Source organism: Hipposideros armiger, unplaced genomic scaffold, assembly GCF_001890085.2.
Source record: "Hipposideros armiger isolate ML-2016 unplaced genomic scaffold, ASM189008v1 scaffold_303, whole genome shotgun sequence".
In the NCBI taxonomy this organism is placed as follows: Eukaryota; Metazoa; Chordata; class Mammalia; order Chiroptera; family Hipposideridae; genus Hipposideros; species Hipposideros armiger.
Genome location: NW_017731653.1, coordinates 789,720 through 809,971, shown reverse-complemented (window position 1 = coordinate 809,971; position 20,252 = coordinate 789,720). Strand labels below are relative to the sequence as shown.

Here is a 20,252-nt window from a genome sequence, read left to right as displayed (position 1 = left end):
TAATACCAACATGGGCCAGTGAAGCGACGTCCTCCACAACTAGACTGAAGAACAAAAGGACAGCAACTTGTCTGTTCCCCTTCCCTGATTCCCCAATAAAATCTTAAAGAAAATAAAAAGTAAAAAATTCATTCTGTAAATCAGTGTTCATAGAAGCCCAAAGACAGAAACAACCCAAATGTCCATGAACAGATGAACGGGAAAACAAAATGTGGTATATACATACAATGGAAGAGTATTCAGTCAGCCTTAAAAAGTAAGGAAATCCTGTTACATGCTACAACATGGATGAACTTTAAAGGCAGTATGCTAAGTGAAATAAGCCAGGCACAAAAGGACAAATACTATATGATCACTTTTATGAAGTACCTAGAGTAGTCAGATTCATAGAAACAGAAAGTAACTGCCAAGGACCGGAGACAACAGAGGCTGAGGGTTATTGTTTAATGGGCACAGAGTTTCAGTTTGGAAAGATGAAAAAGTTCTGGAGATGGATTATGGTCATGGTTGCACAACAATGTGAATGTACTTAATGGCACTGAAGGGTTAAAATGGTTTTAAAAAAATCATTCTGGTTATTGTGTGTGGTGAAAGAACAAGATAGAAAGAGGTGGTTAAAGTGGAAACAGAAAGCCCAGTTAGAAGGCTACTGTTATAATCCAGGGAAGGGATGGTGGTGGTTGGATGAAAGTTGTGGAAATGATCAAGAGTGGTCAGACTCTGAGTTTTTTTAAAATTTTGGTATTGTCAAATAGTTCAAGTTTTTTTTAGTTTTTTTTTAAAGATTTTTTATTGGGGGATTGGGGAGATGGGAACAGTGCTGGGGAATAGGGGGAAGGGGAACAGACAAGTTGCTGTCCTTTTGTTCTTCAGTCTAGCTGTGGAGGACGTTGCTTCACTGGCCCAAGTTAGCACCATCATTGCGCTCTTCCCGGGCGAGGCAGATCAGTTGCTGGCTTCTGGATGGCTGATCACGGCAGCTGCTGGCTGCTCACACTGGCTGTTGGCTACACACGGTAGCCCATGGCAACCCACTGCAGCAGGGGCTGCAGCCTAGGCCATCGACGGTGACTCATGGCAGCCCAGCTCCAGGTCGAGCTGTTGTTCAACATCTTAGCTGTAGAGGGCAGTGTCACTGGCCCTCATATGTGGGATCCAAACCGGGGTCCTTTGGCGTCCCAAGCCAGCTCTTAACCAATCTGCCACTCGGCCGGCCCAAGGATGGTGAATTTTTAAGAGCAGTTTTAATTACATGCTCGAGATGCAATTTTGCCCAAAACAAATTGAGGAGAGAATGAGAAGTAAGAAAGTGGAGAGCAAATAACAGCAATTCTTTCAATGAGTGTTGATATAAGGAAGCAGAGAAATGGAGCAGTAATCATAACAGGATGGGCAGCGTAGAAAGGGCTTTTTAAGATGGGAGTGTTTAAGTCATGTTTGTAAACTGATGTGAATAATCCAGCAAAGAGAGAGAGGGAAAAAAAAATGTGGTCGCTGGAGAAAGAAGGGATAATTGAAGGAGCAAAGTTCCTAAGTGACTAGGAAGAAAAGGGTTCCAGTCTACAAGTGTAAGTGGTGACCTCAGGTAGGACAGTTCATTTAGTACAGGGAAGTAACTGAGAGAATGAGCTCGGAAGCCAGACTCCTTCCTTTGTAACCTTAGACAGAGTACTTCAAAAAAAACTCCCATGTCTCTTTCTCCCATCTATGAAATGAAGGATAACAATAATACCTAACTCATTAATACAGGTAAAGGACTCAGAACACCGCTGCAAATACAGTAAGCCCTGTAGATGCTATTATCATTGTTAGTAGGAAGGAAATCAGAGTCTTCTGGTCCAAATGCAAATACATTGGTAGATTTAGTGGTGGGAAGATGTGACAGTTCTTTGCTGATTGCTCTCTTTTTTTAAGATTTAAATGGGGAATTGGGGGAGGGAACAGTGTTGGGTAATCAGGGAAGGGGAAGGGGAACAGATAAGTTGCTGTCCTTTTGTCCTTCAGTCTAGTTGTGGAGGATGTCACTTCACTGGCCCATGTTGGTATTATCATTGCACTCTTCCTGGGTGCTGCTGTCACTCACCGGCCATTGGTCGGCCGCTCACAGCAGCTCATGCTGGCTGCTGGCCATGCATGGTAAGTTACGGCAGCCCACTGCAGACTCACTGCAGCCTACACCGTCGCCGGCGACTCACGGCAGCCCAGCTCCAGGTCAAGCTGTTGTTCACCATCTTAGCTGTAGAGGGCACAACGTCACTGGCCCATGTGGGATACGAACCGGTGGCCCTGCTACTCAGAGCTCGCGCTCCCAAGCCAACTCTTAACCAACGAGCCACTCGGCCAGCCCTGATGATTGCTCTTGATTTTTTTTTTCTTCAAGGAAAAAAAAACCAAGGTTATCAGTTGAGAGTGAGGTAGAGGGAGATTAGAAATGGTCATCTCAGAAAGTGGGCAAGCGAATTGACTAGGAAACTAGTAGGATTGCTGGGCAGCATGGAATGCTCACTTGAAGTTTATGGGCCATACATGTAAAGTAAGGCCAGTCAGTACAGGTGGGGGTTTACACCAGTTAAATTCCAATGCTTTGGGGTACAGGTGTGGAATAGGAGAAGAGCTAGACTTAACTTGGGTTAGGATTTGACTGGAAAATACAAGAAAGGGAAAAGGAAAGAAGGGCAAGGCTGTTGAGAGTGTATGTGTGATAGTGATTATGGAGATAGGCCATGGCAAAATAAATTGAGTAAGGAGGGAAAGACGTAAGGGGCATGCTGGATAGTGAAAAAGTGGCGGGGTCAATAGATTGAATGTCCCAGTAAAATTCTCTAGAGTAAGTGAGGTGAAAAGGTAGGAGTTGACATCCAGAAGATAGAATATTTGAAACATTTTGGTAGCTAAGGTAGTAGAGGAAACTCTTGTTAGAAATAAAAAGGTCAAGATCAAAGACTTAAAGATTATTTACACAGTAACTAAAGTCACCAAGTATGATGACAAAAGTCATGATTAAGGAAAAAGACTTTGGGCAAGATATTAAAATCTTCAATACAAAAGAGTGACCAGGAGGTCTGTAAATGATCACAAGATGAAATAGCAAGTGGTGTGGTCTGATGGCATGCATTCAGAAAATCTTGGGATTTATTTATTTATTTATTTATTTATTTTATTTGGAAAGAAAAGTAGGTTTATTCAAAATGTCAGCATTCTCGGAGAATCAAAGCTTGCGTTTTTGAAGGAGAAAGATGGAGAAATGTGTTGGAAGCAGTAACAGACAGAAAGGAAAATATGGACCCCTCTTTCAGGGTATGTAAAAGAAAAAACAGCTACCACTCCAGGAAAAGCAAGGTTCATTTTAATGCACGGGGGAAGGTGAAGGAGACATTCAGAGAAGAGGTTGCAGAAACAGAAGATTTTGTAAATATTTCCCTAGACCTGAGGTAAATACTATAGATATGCAAAGCAGTGTGAGACACATGTCCCTTACTCTCTAAGAACTTTAGGTAGGCCTATGGGAGGTAGGTAAAGACATGAAACTATGGTACAGAACCAAATACGTGTCACTTTATAAGCTCTTTAGCCTTTTCCTATCACATTTATGGGTCAATAAGCATTTATTGAAAATACCACGCGCGGCCTGGCTGAGTGGCTCAGTTGGTAAGAGCACGTGCTCTGAACAACAAGGTTGCCAGTTCGATTCCCACATGAGCCAGTGAGCTGTGCCCTCTGCAACTAGACTGAAGGACGACAACTTGACTTGGAGCTGATGGTTCCTGGGGAATAATACACTATTACCCAATTTAAAAAAAAAGTGAGTGGCACCCTTCTTGAACAGGTGAAAAAAATGAGGCTCAGAAAGAAGTGGCTTATTGCAGCTTCAACCCTCATTAGTGGTCGATCCAAATCAGGAACCCAGGACTCTATTCAATCCACCAGGATGTATGCAGAGTCCTGAACTGGGAACCAGAAGAAATATAAACTATATTTCTCAACACCCTCCATGATTTCAGCTACAGTCTAGGTGAGAATATGATGCTCACAAATGAAATAATTTCAGCAAACAACATATCAATACACACAAAATATGCTACAAGTTGCCAAAGGGAGGCAGTGTAAAGTCACATGTGGTTTTTCAAGAAATATTTCCTGGTGATAGGAATTTTTATATGCTGTTCCTAAATTCTGTAAGTAATTCATGAGAATTAAAGAAAACTTGGAAAACACAGCAAAGGAGAAAGAAAAAGCAAACTACTTTTGAGGCCTCATCACTCAAATAGAATCACTATTCTGTTTTTGTGTTTTGGTGTTTTTCCATCTAATCTTTTTTTCTAGATATAGACTTTTAAAATTAATAGAATACAGTTGACCCTTGAATGACACAGGTTTGAAATGTGCAAATCTACTTATACACAATTTTTCTTCAACAAATACCTGTACTGTTTTCCATCCACAGTTGGGAGTCTGCAGATGTGAAGGACCCAAAGTATGCATTGATCTATGCCATTTTATATAAGGGACTTGAACATCAGAGGATTTGGGTATCTGAAGGAGCTCCTGGAACCAATCCTCCACAAATACAGAGAGACAACTTTAATTTGGAGGGAGTCAAATGTTATAAGATATTTTCAACTGGGGGGGGGTTGGTGTCCTGAACCCGCATGTTGTTCAACGGTCAACAGTATTTAATTTTAATAGACAAAACATGCAAATAATTCAAAATTCAAGAGGTAAAAATAAAGATAGTTAAAAAATCAGTCTTCTTCCCATCATCCACCACATCTGTCTTCAGCCAGTTTTCCTCCCATAAGTCCACCTTTATTCATAGATTTATGTTTTCAAGTTTCTAAAAAGCTTATTTGCATGCATGTTGCCTCTCCATGAGCATGGAGTCACTCATCATGGCAATATCATACTAGGCAAACACTGAATTTGGTGAAGGAATCTTCACACATGGAACTTTAATATTTTATCATAGAATCATGGAATTATAGGGATAGAAATCACTTACAGAATCATTCATTCATCTCCTGAAAAGAATAAATAAACTTTTCTAAGAGTTCACAGTTAGGAGAGCCAAGATGATAACCTAGGTTTTCTGGCTTTTATGTTAGCAATCCCTTCAATACAACATATTATAATACACTCACTCAAGAATACTATAAGAAAATGTGATATTTCCAACAACCCTCCCCTTCTTCCTTGCATTTATTTATGCCCCCCCTGAAGTTTTGGAGCTGGTCATAGTTATTGTTTTGTTTTTTTAATAAGTTTTATTTTTTTTTTAGAACTGTTTTAGATTTACAGAGAAACTGAGGTGATAGTTTTCATATTCCCCACACCCAGTTCCCCTATTATTAACCTCTTAACATTAATGGTACATTTGTTACCTGATGAAACAATATTGATTCATGGTTATTAACTAAACTCCATACTTTATTCAGATTACTTTAGTTTTTACCCAAAGTCCATTTTCTATTCCAGGATCCTATCCAGGATCTCATGTTATGTTTAGTTGTTATCATCATGTTTAGGTTCCGCTTGGTTGTGACAGTTTCTCAGACTTTGTTTTTGGTGATCTTGATAGTTGTGAGGAGTACTGGATGGATCTTTTGTAAAATGTGCCTCTATTGGGATTTGTTTGTTTTTCTTGTGATTATAGGTTTATTTTTTATTTAACATAACGCTAGGCTTGTAGCATAGGTTTGTATGTGTATATTATTTTCATGTGACGTTATTCACTTCTGAAAATTTATGACATTTTCATAAACACAGTTTTTAATGACTAAAATCCCTGCTCTGTTACATAAGATCTATGTGGCCTTGGACACGCTCCTGAACTTCACTGAGCCTTTGGTTTCCTTCTCTGTAAATGGTGCTCAAAGGATTGTCATGAAACAGAGTAGACTTGAGCAGAGGCAAAACACAATGCGAAGTTAGGTTTAAAGATTATTCAGAGTGGTGTTTAACCTAGACTGGGGAAAAATAGTCACCCAAGAGGCAATTTCAGTAGCTTAGGCTGCCAGGACTAGGAGGAAGGAAAGGAGGATGGTGCTCAGAGGCAGGTCCAGCCCATGCAACCTCCGTGGGGCCTGAGAATTAACTGGATATGGGTAGGATGAGCTGGAGCCACAGGAGGAGACAAGAACACCTTCATTGTTGGGATCCTCTAAGACCAAGAGAAATTTTGTGCCCTTGAGGGTCAGGAAAGAGAGGGATGGCAGATGTGTTGGTGAGGGAAGAGGCAAGAGCTTGGATTTGAATGTGTTTAGTTTCAGGTGGTGGCTATCTAGCCAAGTGATGACGTCTTGTAGAGACTCAGAGCTTGAGAGTGGATGGGCTCTCCGGAGGCTAATCCTGGAACTCTAGAACAACCAAGCTGGAAAGGGGCTAGAGATCATCTCAACTAACTACTCCCATTTACAAAGTGTCCCCTAAGGCCAGGTGCTGTGCAAGATCTGTCACCTTCTTTTTCACCCTGAATTGACCCTGTGAGCAGGGTAAGTGTTTTTATCCATACTTTACACATAATAAAATTGAGATTCCAAGGGTTAAGTAACTTGTCCCATCACATAGAGCTAGTTGGTCACTGAGCAGGAAGCAATCTTGTTGTGAAGTCAGGGCTACCCCTTGGTTTTTCTGCTATTAGACCAGAAGGCCTCCGACTCCTATGTGGCAAATGAGGAACCTGAGCCCCAGAAAAAGGAAGTAACCTGCCCAAGGGCACTCAGGTAGTTAGAAACTTAGTTAGGGCTATAAACCAGGCACCTAGAATTGGACTGACCCTGAGGGGCAACAACTGTTAAAGGGACTTGGGGCAAGAAAGAAAAGCCAGTAGAGAAAACACACAAAAAGAAATGAAGGAAGAACTTCTCTGCAGGGCTCACAAGGCCTTGCCTAAAGTTCTCCACGTCACCTCTTCTCTCCCCACCATAACTGCCACACTTTTGCTACACAGGCTACTTACGGTTTCTTGCTGTACCTCGTGATAATACACTTCACTGGGCCAGGAATGTCCTATTGCCCCAAACACTCCTGGAAAACTCCTGCTCGTTCAAGACCCAGCTTAAGCATTCTGTGCTATGTGAGGCTTTCCCATTCAGGCCTCAGGAGAGGACACCCCCTTCCAAGGACACTGTACAGGACCCCAACAAAGTGAACTGTGGGTCTCTGAGCACCTTCAGAGCAGCAATTTCATCGTATTCATCCTTCTTTCGCCAGGGCCCTGCGTGAGATCCCACCAAACAAAGACTTGTGGAGAAGGAAGGGAGGCAGAGCCCAGGATCACAGGAAGGGAGGAAGGCCCCAAAATGTAAAATCAGGAAAGCTGACTTTATCTCTTTCCTGTGCACACCTCCCCTCAGTCACTGGTCAGAACTACAGTGGACTGGATGCCCACAGAAGGATCCAGGCATTTGGCAAGTAGGGAAGCAGTGGTAAGGCAGAGCGGACAGATATATGATCACCATATTTATGCTTGCATGTACATAGATTACACATAAACTGCATATTTACACTGGAGAAATGGTACCAGCAGGTTGAGAAAGAATTCCTGGAACCAGGGCCTTGCTGAATGCTGAAGGGACAGGCTCTCGGCTGAGGTCTACAAGGGAGAATGGCAATGGGGAGGAGTTGAGAGACAGTCTTCTGGGCAGAGAGGTGGGCAGCTATGCGAACAGCCCTCTGGGAAGGAGTGGGCCTCCTGAGGATGGGCCAGGGAAGCCAGGCGCTGCTGTACACACTCAGCTGTCAGCCGTGCTTCCGGGTCTGCATCCCAACAGTCCTCTAGGAGCTCTCTCAGGCCGGCAGGGTCCTGGAAAGAATGACCAGGATGCAAGCTTTACTCCAAGATATTGAGTAGCCCAGAGTGGCCCCCAAGATGAAAAGGTGTCCACCACTGCTGTTTCCAACACTCTTCTTCTGATCCTTCTTAGAGCAGGCCTCCTCTCTCCCTCACTGAAATCCAGCCATCTGGAACTTGTTCCCTGAGACAGGTTCTCTGGGTGCCTTCCAAAAGGTCCACCTTTTCCTCTGAGGAGCTAATTCTGGTTAATGGCTTAACGTTTTTTTTGTGTATGGCTTTTTTGGGTTTTTTTTTTTTTTAGATTTTTAAAAAAATTCTATTTATTGGGGAATTGGGGGAGGGAGCAGCATTGGGGAATCAGGGAAGGGAAACAGACAAGTTGCTGTCCTTTTGTTCTTTAGTCTAGTTGTGGAGGGCGTTGCTTCACTGGCCTATGTTGGTATTATCATTGCGCTTTTCTCGGCTGAGGCAGATTGGTCGCCGGCCATTGGACGGCCGCTCACGGCAGCTCACGGCAGCTCACGGCAGCTCATGCCGGCTGCCGGCCGCTCATGCTGGCTGCCAGCCACTCACGGTAGCCCACAGCAGCCCACTGCAGCCTTCACCGTTGCCGACGACTCACGGCAGCCCAGCTCCAGATCGAGCTGTGTTCACCATCTTAGCTGTAGAGGGCGCAGCGCCACTGGCCCTCATGTGGGACTCAAACCTGCAGCCCAGCTTCTCAGAGCTCGTGCTCCCAAGCCAACTCTTAACCAACGAGCCACTCGGCCAGCCCTAATGGCTTGATGGGAAATTGCTCTCCTTCCTTTCAGGCAAACAGGATCTTCTACAAACAATGCCTGGGCCTCTGTTATCTAACTCAGCAAATACTTGTGCAGTGAAAACTTCAGACCAGGTATTTCACACCAGGTAGTAGGGGAAGGGTCTTCCTGTTAGGAAACTATTTGTCAGACCTCTGAAATTTCACTTTTAGGGCACTGCTTTAACACTTTATACCTAGAACTGGATGTTATTGAGTCATGGCAGAAATACAAATGTGTAGGACAGAATGAGGACTTATTGGATTGAATGGTGGGCTCCAGTGTACTAGGAGAGGGGGGCCATCTTGGGGTCAAAGCTCAGGGTAGAAATAAAGCCAAGGAGGGCTTCCTAGAGCAGGGGACTGAGGAATAGAGCTAACTGATAGTAGAGAGAGAGAAGAGAGACAGGCTGGGCAAAGCTGAGCCGGCGGAAGGTGTGTCAGGAATGAGCTGTGTGAGACTTATGGTGGAAGGGGATGAACTGAGGTACCGAGAGTTAGCTCATCTCGGCGGAACATGAACAAGGAGTGGTGGGAGATGAGGAGATAGGAGTAGAGGGACTGGTCCTGGCAGACAAGTCCTTGAAGCCCGTGCCCATCTCTCCAGGTCCCTAGCCCACCAGCCTGTGGCCTCTTACTGTGGTGAAGCAGCACCAGGTGGGTGGGATGTAAGGGCGCCTTCTCTCCTCCACTGCCAAGGTCCATAGCTCACAGGTGGTGGGAGTGCTTCCCAGTTCTGCCTCATAGGCCAGTTGGAAGGGTGGTGGTCTGCTGTCTGGGAAAAGCACATGGGGCTAGGTGTCAGCTAGCACTAAGGGCTCCTTCCTTGTGGAAAGACCAAGGTGGAGAGGGGCAGAGCTTCCTGGGTCAGGAGGTAGGTGGGTCTGGAATGGATGGGTGAGGTATTGGGGAAGTAAGAGCAGGTGGACTGTGGCACCCATCCTTACCAGGTCGCAAATCTGAGCAGCGGCTCAGGATCTCCCACAGGAGCAGAGCCAAAGAATAAACGTCGGCTCGCCGGAGGGCTGTGCCCCAGTCCTGTAGGTCCAGAGTCTTGTCCAAGAGCTCTGGCGCCATGTACCTCTGGGTGCCAGCCTGAAGAGCAAGGCATAAAGGGCCAAGAATCATCTTCTTGGCAAGTCTCACCGTAACACTGGTCCATGCAACATCCCCCCAACTACAGACTCAGCAATGTCCCAAACACTATAGGCACTGCTGCACTGTTGCTACAGCAACAGGCACTACAGCATCAGCACCACCATGGTCCTCCTGGACCTCATCCTTATCCAGAGTACTTACCTCCATGATAGCGGCTGGGCCTTGGGGTTGAGTAGGGGCCCAGACAGGGGGTTGAGTGAGGCCAGGGAGCACCAAGGCGAGGCCCAGGTCTCCAATGGCACATGACCCATCCTCCCGAATGAGCACATTTTGGCTGCTCAGATCTCGGTGGGCTATACCTGGTTTATACTGGCCTGCGGGAGAAGCCAAGGTTAATAGGGCATGGATCTTCTTCATTTCTCTTTTGACCCAATCATTCCCCTCCATGCTAAGGGAGACTCAGAAGCAGCAGTGTGGCCCTTGACTCCCATGGCTTCCTGACCCCAGCTCACCCACCATCCTGCCAGCGCTCCTCATGGAGAAATGCCAGGCCCTGTGCCAGGGACAGTGCCATCCTCAGGGAACTTCCCCAATCACTGGTGTGCTGGGTCAAGTAGTGGCACAGGGAGCCCTGGTGAGAAGTAGAGAGAACAGGAGGACACACAAAACTGGAGGTGACTGATCCACCCCAGGGAGCGGAGATAAATTGACATAGTTCCCCCTGTATCTCCCAGCAGACCAACGCACTAACACATCCAGGCCAAGACAACAGGCAGTAGCAGAGTGAGAACGTGCATCAGTCAGATTGACAGGAAAAATAGTAACTCTAGCTCAAGTGTCCTGGGCACTTACTGGGGGCCAGGCCTCTTGTAATCCTCACAACAACCCTAGGAGTTATGTACTCCTGCCACTCCCATATTACAGGTGAGGAGCTTGAGAGAGAGATAAGTAAGCTTGGTGGAAGTCACTTGGTGAGAGAAAAGTGGAGCTTGAACCCAGGCAGTCTGATGGTAGCATCACTCACTGTTAACCACCTTATGCTGCCTCGGAGGACTTGGAACAAAGACAGAAACAGAAGAGGCAGGGCAAGCTAGGCTGGGGCACCTCTCATGAACCACCTGGCCTGAGGTGTCAGGCCTGCATGGTAGAGCTAACCAATGGGTAGAGCCATTGGGTAGGAGAGTGGCGGGTAGGGAGCAAGTGGGAATTGGAGGGAAAGGAGCAATCGAGTCCCTCATTTAACAAACACTGAGCACCTTCAGTGTGCCAGGAAAGTCAAACAAACAAAAGCAGTGATTTTTTTTTTTTTTTTAGCTGAGCCACCTGTTGGCAGCTCGGTGGCAGCTCAGCTCAGGCCGGGAATCGAACAGGCGACCCTGTTGCTCAGAGCTCATACTCTTGAGTGAGCTCTTACCCAACTGAGCCACTTGGCCGGCCCTCAAAAGGAGTGATTTTTGAGCTGAGCATTGAGGCACATGGTCAAAGAGGGGACTTTCCAGAATTCAAGATTTCGGAGGTGGAGTTATAGGTGCTGATCAAGTTCCAAGTCCTTAGTAGGCCCACAAGGCTGGGTGTGGTTTGGCCCCTGCTTACCTCTTCCTCTTCATCCTTATTGCTCATGGTCCTCCCCTCAAGTTACATCTCCTTACTCTTCTCTTGGAGTACCATGGCCCTCTCTTTTGGCACCTAACACACTTGACATTTTACACTTATTTGTGTGTTTACTTGACCCACTTCTTTCTCACCTACTACTCCATAAAATCTGTAAAGGCAGGGAGGGACTGGGTGTGTTTTCCCTAGCACACAACACAGTGCCTGACACACAATTCATAAATATTTGTTGAATAAATATATGAATGAGTTTGGAGGGATAGGCCTGGAGGTGTTTCTTTAACAATGATTTTATTTAAGGTACAGAATATGAATTGCTTTGATTTCTCCTTTTCCTTATCTATTTTATGAGTTAAAAATATTAGCCAGTGTAATAAAAAAGGAAAAACAATAACAATCATTTTTACTGTTTTAGGGAAGAGGAAATCTAAAGCAGAAGAATAAGCATGGTCAGAGCACAGCTGCCATCCAGCCCCCCACCCCTCTAAATTCACACACAGGCAAACCCACATGTACACATTCCTTGATCCTCACCTTGGGGTGCAGTTCCAATACCAGCAGGGGCCCACAGGGCAGGGGGCCAGGGCCTCCCCTGCTGGCAGTGATAAAGCGGACAATGTGGTCGTGCTGAAGGCCTGGCAGCTCATACAATGCTCTCTCAGCTCGGAACTGGGCCACAGCCCTCAGGGGGAAGGCCTTGATGGCTACCAGCTTGCCTTGCAGCTGCCCAGCCCACACAACTGCATGACCTCCTTCCCGGATTACCTGGTGGGGACACAGTACTGGGTGCAGGCCTCAGCTAGTGCTAGGGCTAGGCTTCCTCTCCAGCACACCCTCTGGGAGTGACTAGCAGACCCTCTCCTCCCTCCCTGGGCACCTGGGAGAAGCACAGCTCAGGTAGCTCAGGCAGCTCCGCACTCCAATCCCTGCCTGAGTCTGGCTCTGGCTCTGGCTCTGGCTCTGGCCCACCTTGCACTCTGCAAGCCTTTCGCTGTAGCAGGGCTGGAGTAGAGAAAAGCCTTAGGGTCAAGGTGCACAGGGTGGAGACTGGGAAGGGGGCTTTGTGGGAGGTCATGGGGGTCAGGCTGTAGAGATCTCGTAACTATGGGCTCAGGGTAGCCTGGAAAGAGGTCAGAACTTCAGGGCTGTGTCTTGGGGTCACAAGGGAGGGATGGGGCAGATTAGTACCCAAGATGATGCTGCCCAGCAGCAGCAGGAGGAGGAACAGCCCCAGCAGCAGCACCGCCATCCAGATGGACTCGCCTGGGCATTAGGACAAGAATGTAGGCTGGATGAGCCCCGCCCCAAATCCACTGTCTGCTCCTCTCCCCCTCCTCAGAGATCTTGCTTCTGGACCCACCCCCACCCTGGTCACAAGCCCCCTTATCTACCAGTCACCAGGGCAACGAACTTCTCAAGGCCAGGAGGAGGGAAGCTTGGGACGGGGTGTGGGGTGAGACCCGGCCCTGGTTCTACCTCTCATCCTAACCTGGTCTCCAGCCCCCACCCAGCTTCAGCACCCCTGGGGGCTACCTGGGATAGCCTGGGGACCCTGGGAGCCAGGAGTCCCAGGGCTCCCCAGAGGAGGCAGTTGGCTGTAATTGGCATTGCAGAAGTCAGTGCCACAGGAGCAGGTGAAGAGAGTGGAGCTGGGGCTGGGCTGGGCTCGGGGGCTTGGGTCACAGTGGGGGGACTCACAGCCTGGCTCATCACTGTCTCGGCATCCTGATAGAGTAGAAGAGAAGAGAAAGAGAAAGAGAGAGCCGGAAAGACAGAGACAGAGCCAGAGAGCGTGCGCACATAATGGGGTCTGAGAACAGAGAGGATAAATCCCTTCTCAGAAGTACCCCCTCCAGCTTAGATGGGCTTTTCTGTCCCACCACACATTCCATTTATCCTCCTCTCCCTCAGCAGCCACCCCAGCCCAGGATGTACCTATCTCCCACCTTAGCTATCACCTGCCATATACTTTGCCATTCACCTTGCATCTCCACCTGTGCCTGGTCTTGGGTAAGGTTCCAGATCCCAAAGCAGCAGTGGCTGTAGAGGCAGCGGATAACCCTGGGGGACCCTGGTCCTGCATCTATCAGCTTCCCGAGTGTCTTTGTGCTTCCCCGCACTCCGGGGGCCTCAAAGAATACACAGGTCCGTCTGCTTGGAGGTGCTGTGGCCCAGGGTGGGGAGAGGGGAGGATTCAAGACAGGAGTGAATACAGGGGCAAAAACAGCAGGCAAAGGGAGACAAAACACGTTTCATCTTCCAGGGCTAGCATGGTAAAGCCATAGGAGGAAACAGGGTCAGCAGAGTCCTGGGACCTGACCCCCACCATGGGACACATGGCTCTATCCTTTACCCTCACACACCCACCCCACTCACCACTCTTCCAAAGGGGTGGCTGCTGCTTCAAGTGCCCCTTTCCCTCAGTGGGTGAGTGGAAAGATCCTGCCCCTCCTGTAGACACTTACCTTGCACAGCTGCAGGAAGCAGTGCCCAAAGCCCCAGAGTACCCAGCATCGTCTGGAAGGAGGCAGCAGCAGGAGGGTAGCATGAGCCAGCACGGCTGCCCCTGGCCAGAGCTTCCTTCAGACACAGGGCACTGTGGGGCTTCTGATCCCTCAGTCCCCAACTCCGCCCCCCCTCCCTCTTCCCAGTCTCTGTGGGGGAGATGGCTGCTGTGGGGGAGAGGATGGGTGTGGGGAAAAGCAAGGAGAGAGAGGAGGAGCAGAGAACCAATCTCATATCCTCCTCTCTTCAGCCACCTCCTCTTTTCTCTGCAAAGTGGGAGGCGGGGGGGCCTTGGAGGCCCAGCTGAGAACCCAGTGATGCCTAACTGACCCTGGAATAAAGTACTGGATCCTGCCCGCCGGGAAACCAAAGTGAGGTCAAGTGCTCAGAGCCATTCAGCTGTGCCCAAGATCCCTTCTAACCCTTGTTTTCAGGGCTCAGATCCACAGCTCCGTGGGAAGAGAGAGGCTTCACAGCCCATACTAGAGTTGACCTCATTTTCCAAACTCAAGAATTGGAGAGCAGTTATATAGAATTTCTCAAAGTTTAAAAAAAAAAAACACATAGAAAATGGTATAATGGTAAATTTTATGTTACCAAATTTTTAAAAATCATTTTGAGTCACACACTGAACAAATCACCATTCTTGAGAACAAACTTTTATTGAGCATCTATGTGCTAAGGCACAGCTAGGGCTATGCATTTTACATCTAATTCTCCCGTTGAACTACTTATTATTATCTTCACTTTATCAGTCAGAAAGCTGAACTTAACTAGCCCAAGGTGACTGGAACCTCGGTTAAGTCTAACTCGAAAGTCCAGGCCCTGTTCTTTGCATTATGCCATGATGCCTGAAAACAAATACAAAACTCAGCAATAAAAAATATTTCCATTTAATACAGTATTTGAATTTGGATTGTTGAGAAAATATGCACCATTACCTGCCAGCAGGCCATTAACTAGATAGGGAAGGTGCGGTTCAAACTCTCACCACCAGAGGTCAGCAGACGTAGGAGAAACTCGGGTGCAGTGAGGGGACCTCTTCTGATGGGTGATATCCATAGTACACTTAACGTCTATTAAGCTGCAGGGACTGTAAAATGGGAAGGGAGGGCACAGAGTGTACAGAGGGAATGTCAGCATGGCAATAGGAGAGGTCTATAGCTTGTGCTGCAACAGAGAGACAGGAGTCCAATTCCACCAGACTCAAGAAACTACAGTAATAGATCATTTCCATACCTGTGAGCAGCTGGCTCCCATGAGAATTAGAGAGTCAGAAGGGGCCAGTTCCCTGTTTTCCTAGCACCCTTGTGGCTACCTAGAAACCCTTTCTGGGAATTGTCAGGCTTTGACAAGGGATGAAGGTCTGAGCATTGACTCTGATTCTGGAGCCTTTCTCCTGTGAAGCCTGAATGAAAGGAGAGTGAAACTCCAGCAGTTGTGAAGCCAAAGTTGAAGGAATGAGGGCTGGAGGCAGATGGACAGCTGCCCATCCCTCCGTGGGCCCTTCTGGGAGTCTGCAGGACCCTGCCAGTAAGATGACCGGAATGTACTTAGTTACAGCTATCTTCCTTCACCAGCTCCCAGATCAGATATGGGGTAGGAGTGGGGAATAGGGGGAGGACTTGAAGGTCAAATAACTTCTTGTGTCTGGAGTGTCTCAAGAAGACTATCTCCTCCAGAGGGCGGGGGTGAGAGGGGTGGGGGGTGGGCGAGGTAAGGATCAGGCAGAAAGGCAGAGAGAGGTTCCTCACCCAAAGGTTTGGATAATCTCCCCTATCAAAGATAGAAACATTCCAGCCAGGTTTATGGGAAGTATACCTGCTCTGGGCATTCAGAGTTTGGAGTTGAGATGGTGATAGAAGGGGTAAAAATCTGGGAGCTGAGCAAGGACCTCAGCATAGGAAGGAAATAAAAGCTTCCTGGATTCTGCATACACAAAGATCTTCGTCAGAATCCCCTGATTTAAGTGTGCAGTGGCCCAATAATTGATCTTTGACCCCACTGACTACAAGCCTAAAGTGAGTTGTTTATTCATTCAACTCAGAAAATATCTATTAGGTCCCAGTCTTCAAAAGGTATTTCATTAGGTGCTGAGCCTGTAAAGATGTGTGATTCCTGCCCTCCAGGAACTGTCTGGAAAGGCAGGACGATAAATCAACAAGCAACCAGAAAATTATATATCAGACCACAGGTATGAACAAGCAGCTACACATGCAGAAAGATCAAATAAGCTAATTCTGGCCAGGGCATAAAAGACAAGAGAAGAAAGGTGCCCAGAGGGTCTTACAGAGAAAGGGATCTTTAAATTATCTCAAAGGTAAACATACTAACAAGGAGTAAAAGGAGGGTGTCACAGGCAAAAGGAACAGCAAGAACAAACACCCAGAGGTACGAACCAGAGAATCACCCTACAGATAGACTGAGACCAGATTGGAAAGGTTTCCAATTCTATATCAAGTTTAGACTTTCCCTAAAAGGAAATGATTTTAGGCAAGGGTCTGGTGACAATGTGGAAGATGATTGGGACTCAGGGAGACTAGAAGCAAGGTCAATTACAAGACCTCAGCAGCAGCCAAAGTGAGTACTAGGACAGTAGAAATTTCAAAGGAAAAAAGTGAGATACATTGTACTGGTAATACTAACAGGACTGGTAATCAAATGAATGTCGGGAGATGAAAGGGAGAATTAAAAGATGATTCTTCAAAAATAAATGCTCAAAGGGTAGTAATACTGTTGAGAGGAGGAACACAAGGGTTATTTCCCTTTCTTACATGTTGAGTTTGAGTTATCTGTGGGACATCCAGATGAAAAAGTCCAGTAAGCAGGCTGCCAGATTGGGAGAAAAGGAAGTGCTTAAGATTTCGGAGTCACCAACACGTGTTTAAAAACTAAAGAGTAATTAAGAATGGATGCAATTTGTTTAAAGGGGTGAAAGGTAGAGTAGGGAAAGAATACAAGACAGGGGAGCATCAACAATCAAGGGACAGAGAAGAATGGCTATGAAGGAAACTAAAAAGAATAGTCAGAAAGGTTAAAGGAGAACTGGGAGACTGTCTGATTCACACTCCATGGGAAGGAAGCTCTAAGATGCACGTTTATTGCAGAGAGGTTTGAGGCAAACGACTGAAAGACCACTGGAGCTGGTAACCAGGTGGCCAATGTTTATAAGAAACAACTTGGTCAAGGATGGGTGCTGAACAAAGTGGCCTGAGGGTGAATAAAAGAGGAAAATTGAGGGTAAACTGGTTTCACTAACTTTGGAAATGGAAAGAACTAAATCAGTAGCTTAGAGGAAGCAGAGATTTTCAAAATGGAGAGAAGGAATTTTAACATGCTGATAGGCTGACAAAAGAGAACCCAGACTCAAGATAAAAGGAGGAAATACCATCAAAACAAAGAAAAAGTCAAAGAAAATGAGCACAAGTGGCAGGGTTGGCCTTGCAAAGGGAAAGAAGTATTTTCTTCTAAGAAATTGGTGAATACATAGATGTTTGTAAGAATAGGACAAGGAAGTTTTTGAGGAAATTCATGCTTCCATTTTCTCCATGAAATAGAAAGCAAATCATCTGCTGAAAAATTGGGTCAGGAATGGGAAACTTGGAATTAATGGTATTTGTCTCATTCGCCAGATTGTGAAGTATTTGGTGGCAGGGCCTGTCTTATTTCATTTTTCATGCTCAGCCTAGCTTAGTACCCAGCACATAGTAAGGGCTCAACAAATGTTTGTTGAATGAATAGATGGCACCACTATTAAATGCCCATTTAAGGCTGCAAAACCAAAAAACCCCCCAAAATCGACAAACAACGCTCCCCAATAAAGTCGAATGTTAAAATGCTACATTGCGGCTGGCTACATAAGGGTGAGTGATTGACAAAGCAGACACAGGAAATCAAATGAGCAAAATAATCAAGAATGTTGGTAACCACCGCATAAACAATTAACCAAGGATTCTTTGGTAGGAAGGGAAACTGTAGGGAAATTGGAAAGGCTGTCAGAATAATTTCAATTTCAGTTTCTAAAGGGGTCACAATCCAGATTCAATCATGTTAGACACAGGCTGGTGTTAACTGAATGTAAAATTTGGGGGGGGTTAGACCTTGGTTACCAAATACAATTCTCCAATAAAAAACCCCAATGCTCCTTGGAGAAATGGCTGATTCTAGGACTGGGGCAGGAAAAACACAAGATGAGTCTGAAGCATCTTATCAGAAAGTGCTCAAAAATAAATAAATAAAAGGATGTAGACATATCAAAGGGACACAGAAGCCAACCTGAAAGAGCTCACAATGGTCAAAGCTGGGACAATCTGAACCACAAAAATGTAGTATTGGATTATAACAAAATATAAATACACCCAACATTTAAGAAATAAGTGCATACTAATATAAGTTAACGGGGAAGCGTTTCCTCACAGAATTCCAAATACTCTATAAAGATATTACCCCCACCAGGAGGGGAAGTTTAATTCCCATTAAAGGTGGGCTAGACTTACTGACTTGTTTCCAAAGAACAGGGAAAGAGAAACTGAAGAAACTGGCAAACATCACCTGAACTGAGTGATGGTTACCATCAGTAATGTGGCTATCACATACCCCTTGAATAGGATGTGATGAAACGGGCATTTCACCTGAGTGGTATTTTTTATAAAACCTACTAAGCTCAGTCTAATAATGAGAAAAACATCAAACTCAGATTTGTGGATATTCTACAGGACATCTGGCCAATACTCCCAAAGACTGTCAAGGCCATGAAAAGAGACAAAACTGTCACAGACCAGAGGAGACTGGGGAGACATATCAACTGAGAGCAATGTGGTATCCTGAAATGGATCCTAGAACACAAAGAGGGCATCAACGGAAAAGCTGGTGAAACCCATAAAGCCTGGGGTTTAGATAACGTAATGCAATGTCAGTTTTTTTAATTTTGACACATATACCATGATATGTTAACAATGGGGAAAATTGGGTAAGGGGTGTATGGAAACTCTGTGCTAATCTTCGCAACTTTCCTTTAAATTTAAAAGTATTCCAAAATAAAAAAAGCTTCTTTTAAAAAATGTTGGGGCTGTCCCTATGCCTCTTGGCCCTCCACATTTCTGCGTAGTAGTGGCACACTGATCTGGTCATGACGCTGTATACCTGGGAGTTAAGTGTAAGGCGAATACACTGATTAACATGTATGGGAGCACAACGGTGTAGCTGGAAACCTTTGTTGGGTTCAGCATATGAAGTTATATCCATCTTCTCCGCATTCCCAACCCTCTCAACACACCAGAGACATGCCTTTTTATTAAAAAAAAAAACATTTTTTAATTGGTTTACAAAGGAGCTACAGACTACATTGAAACTATCTTTGTACAAAAAGGCCAAAAAAAAAAAAAAAAAGCCCCCAAACACCCAGAGACAAAAGGCAGGAGGAGACGCAAGAAAGGAAGATACAAAAGAGCAGGAAGAAACTGAAAGACAAGAGATTAGCATCATACATACAGGGGGGGAAAAGAACAAGAGAGATGAAGAGAGCATTTAAAAGTATTTCCCCACACAGCCCTGGTGATAACTGGATTGGAACCAACAACAAACACAGCATGAGATTATTAAGAGGTTTAAAAAGGCAACAGTGGTATGAAGACTGGTTATTGCCAATGTTAAGAGAGAGAAATAAACTTGTTTTAGGCACCAGAGATAGAAGCACCACCCAGCAGGCCTTAGGGCAGCTGCCATCGGTGTGTGTAGAAGGGGACTCCTCAGGTCAATCTCAGCCTATTTTCCCCATCTTTCCCCAAAGTCTTTGTGCCCTAGATTCCAGGTGAGGGCTATGGGATGCCACTGGGAGAAAGGGGTGATCAGAAATATGAAGACCTGCCCTTGTCCACACTGTTCAAGAGCAGTTAATTGTTGGGAAAGTGGAGGGCTGAGCAGAGGAAGCCCATCCCCTGTGGAGAAGGCACAGTGTCATTCCCGAAGGTGACAGTGGAAAACACACACACCCCAGGAGAGGCATCAACAGTCCTCATTACCTGCAGCCCCAGGTTAAATGCCATTTGTTACGCTTTCTTTCGAATACTGAAGGCAGTTGAGGGACAGATCACCACACCTCCTCTCTCTTAGCAGGGACAAGGCAGGCTGGGGTTTTAGATAATGAAAGGGGGAAATAGGATAAAATACTAATTTCTCTCAAATGAACATTGTGGAGAAAATCTTTTTGGGTTTGGGAAGTCAAACTAGAGAAGACCTAGGGGAGGAATGAATCCAGGGACGCCCCCTTTTTATTCCTTTCCCAGCCTTCAATTTAAGGCAAGCGAGCCAAATCTGGGAGGGAGTAGGAATTTAAGTTTAAGGCTGCTTATTGTCCTCCTGGGGGGGGGGGTGTTTAGGGAAGGCAGACAAAGAAAAGAAACAGGTCAACCTCAAAGCTGGTCTGCTCATCCTCCTAGAAAAGATCTG

At 46.0% G+C, this 20,252-nt stretch overlaps 1 protein-coding gene across 3 annotated transcripts; it reads right to left on the bottom strand.

The window, feature by feature from the left end:
* Positions 1 to 4,771: 4,771 nt before the first annotated feature.
* On the bottom strand, positions 4,772 to 20,057 carry AMHR2 (anti-Mullerian hormone receptor type 2). 3 transcript variants are annotated; one of them, XM_019659759.1, is made up of 12 exons: positions 13,766 to 20,057; positions 13,282 to 13,464; positions 12,999 to 13,025; positions 12,834 to 12,895; positions 12,489 to 12,563; positions 12,178 to 12,302; positions 11,835 to 11,892; positions 10,206 to 10,320; positions 9,891 to 10,063; positions 9,539 to 9,686; positions 9,230 to 9,366; positions 4,772 to 7,801 (listed from the first exon to the last, which is right to left on the bottom strand). In XM_019659759.1, exons 1-12 carry the CDS (start codon positions 14,037 to 14,039, stop codon positions 7,592 to 7,594), a joined length of 1,587 nt encoding a protein of 528 aa, XP_019515304.1. In that variant the 5' UTR covers positions 14,040 to 20,057; the 3' UTR covers positions 4,772 to 7,591. The 3 variants fall into 3 exon arrangements, with proteins under 3 accessions (XP_019515304.1, XP_019515302.1, XP_019515303.1); XM_019659757.1 differs by having other exon boundaries at positions 11,835 to 12,065; positions 12,834 to 13,025; XM_019659758.1 differs by lacking the exons at positions 12,834 to 12,895; positions 12,999 to 13,025 and having other exon boundaries at positions 11,835 to 12,065.
* Between the last annotated feature and the right edge of the window lie 195 nt (positions 20,058 to 20,252).

Bases quoted from the DNA above. Each gene is read 5' to 3' on its own strand.
- AMHR2 (XM_019659757.1), bottom strand. From the start codon at position 14,039: ATGAGATTGGTTCTCTGCTCCTCCTCTCTCTCCTTGCTTTTCCCCACA. The intron at 12,303-12,488 runs GTACTAATCTGC...TCTCTACTCCAG, and splicing joins GCTGGGCAGCATCATCTTGG to CCCTGCTACAGCGAAAGGCT. The intron at 10,321-11,834 runs GTGAGGATCAAG...ACTTCTCACCAG, and splicing joins TATTGGAACTGCACCCCAAG to GGCTCCCTGTGCCACTACTT.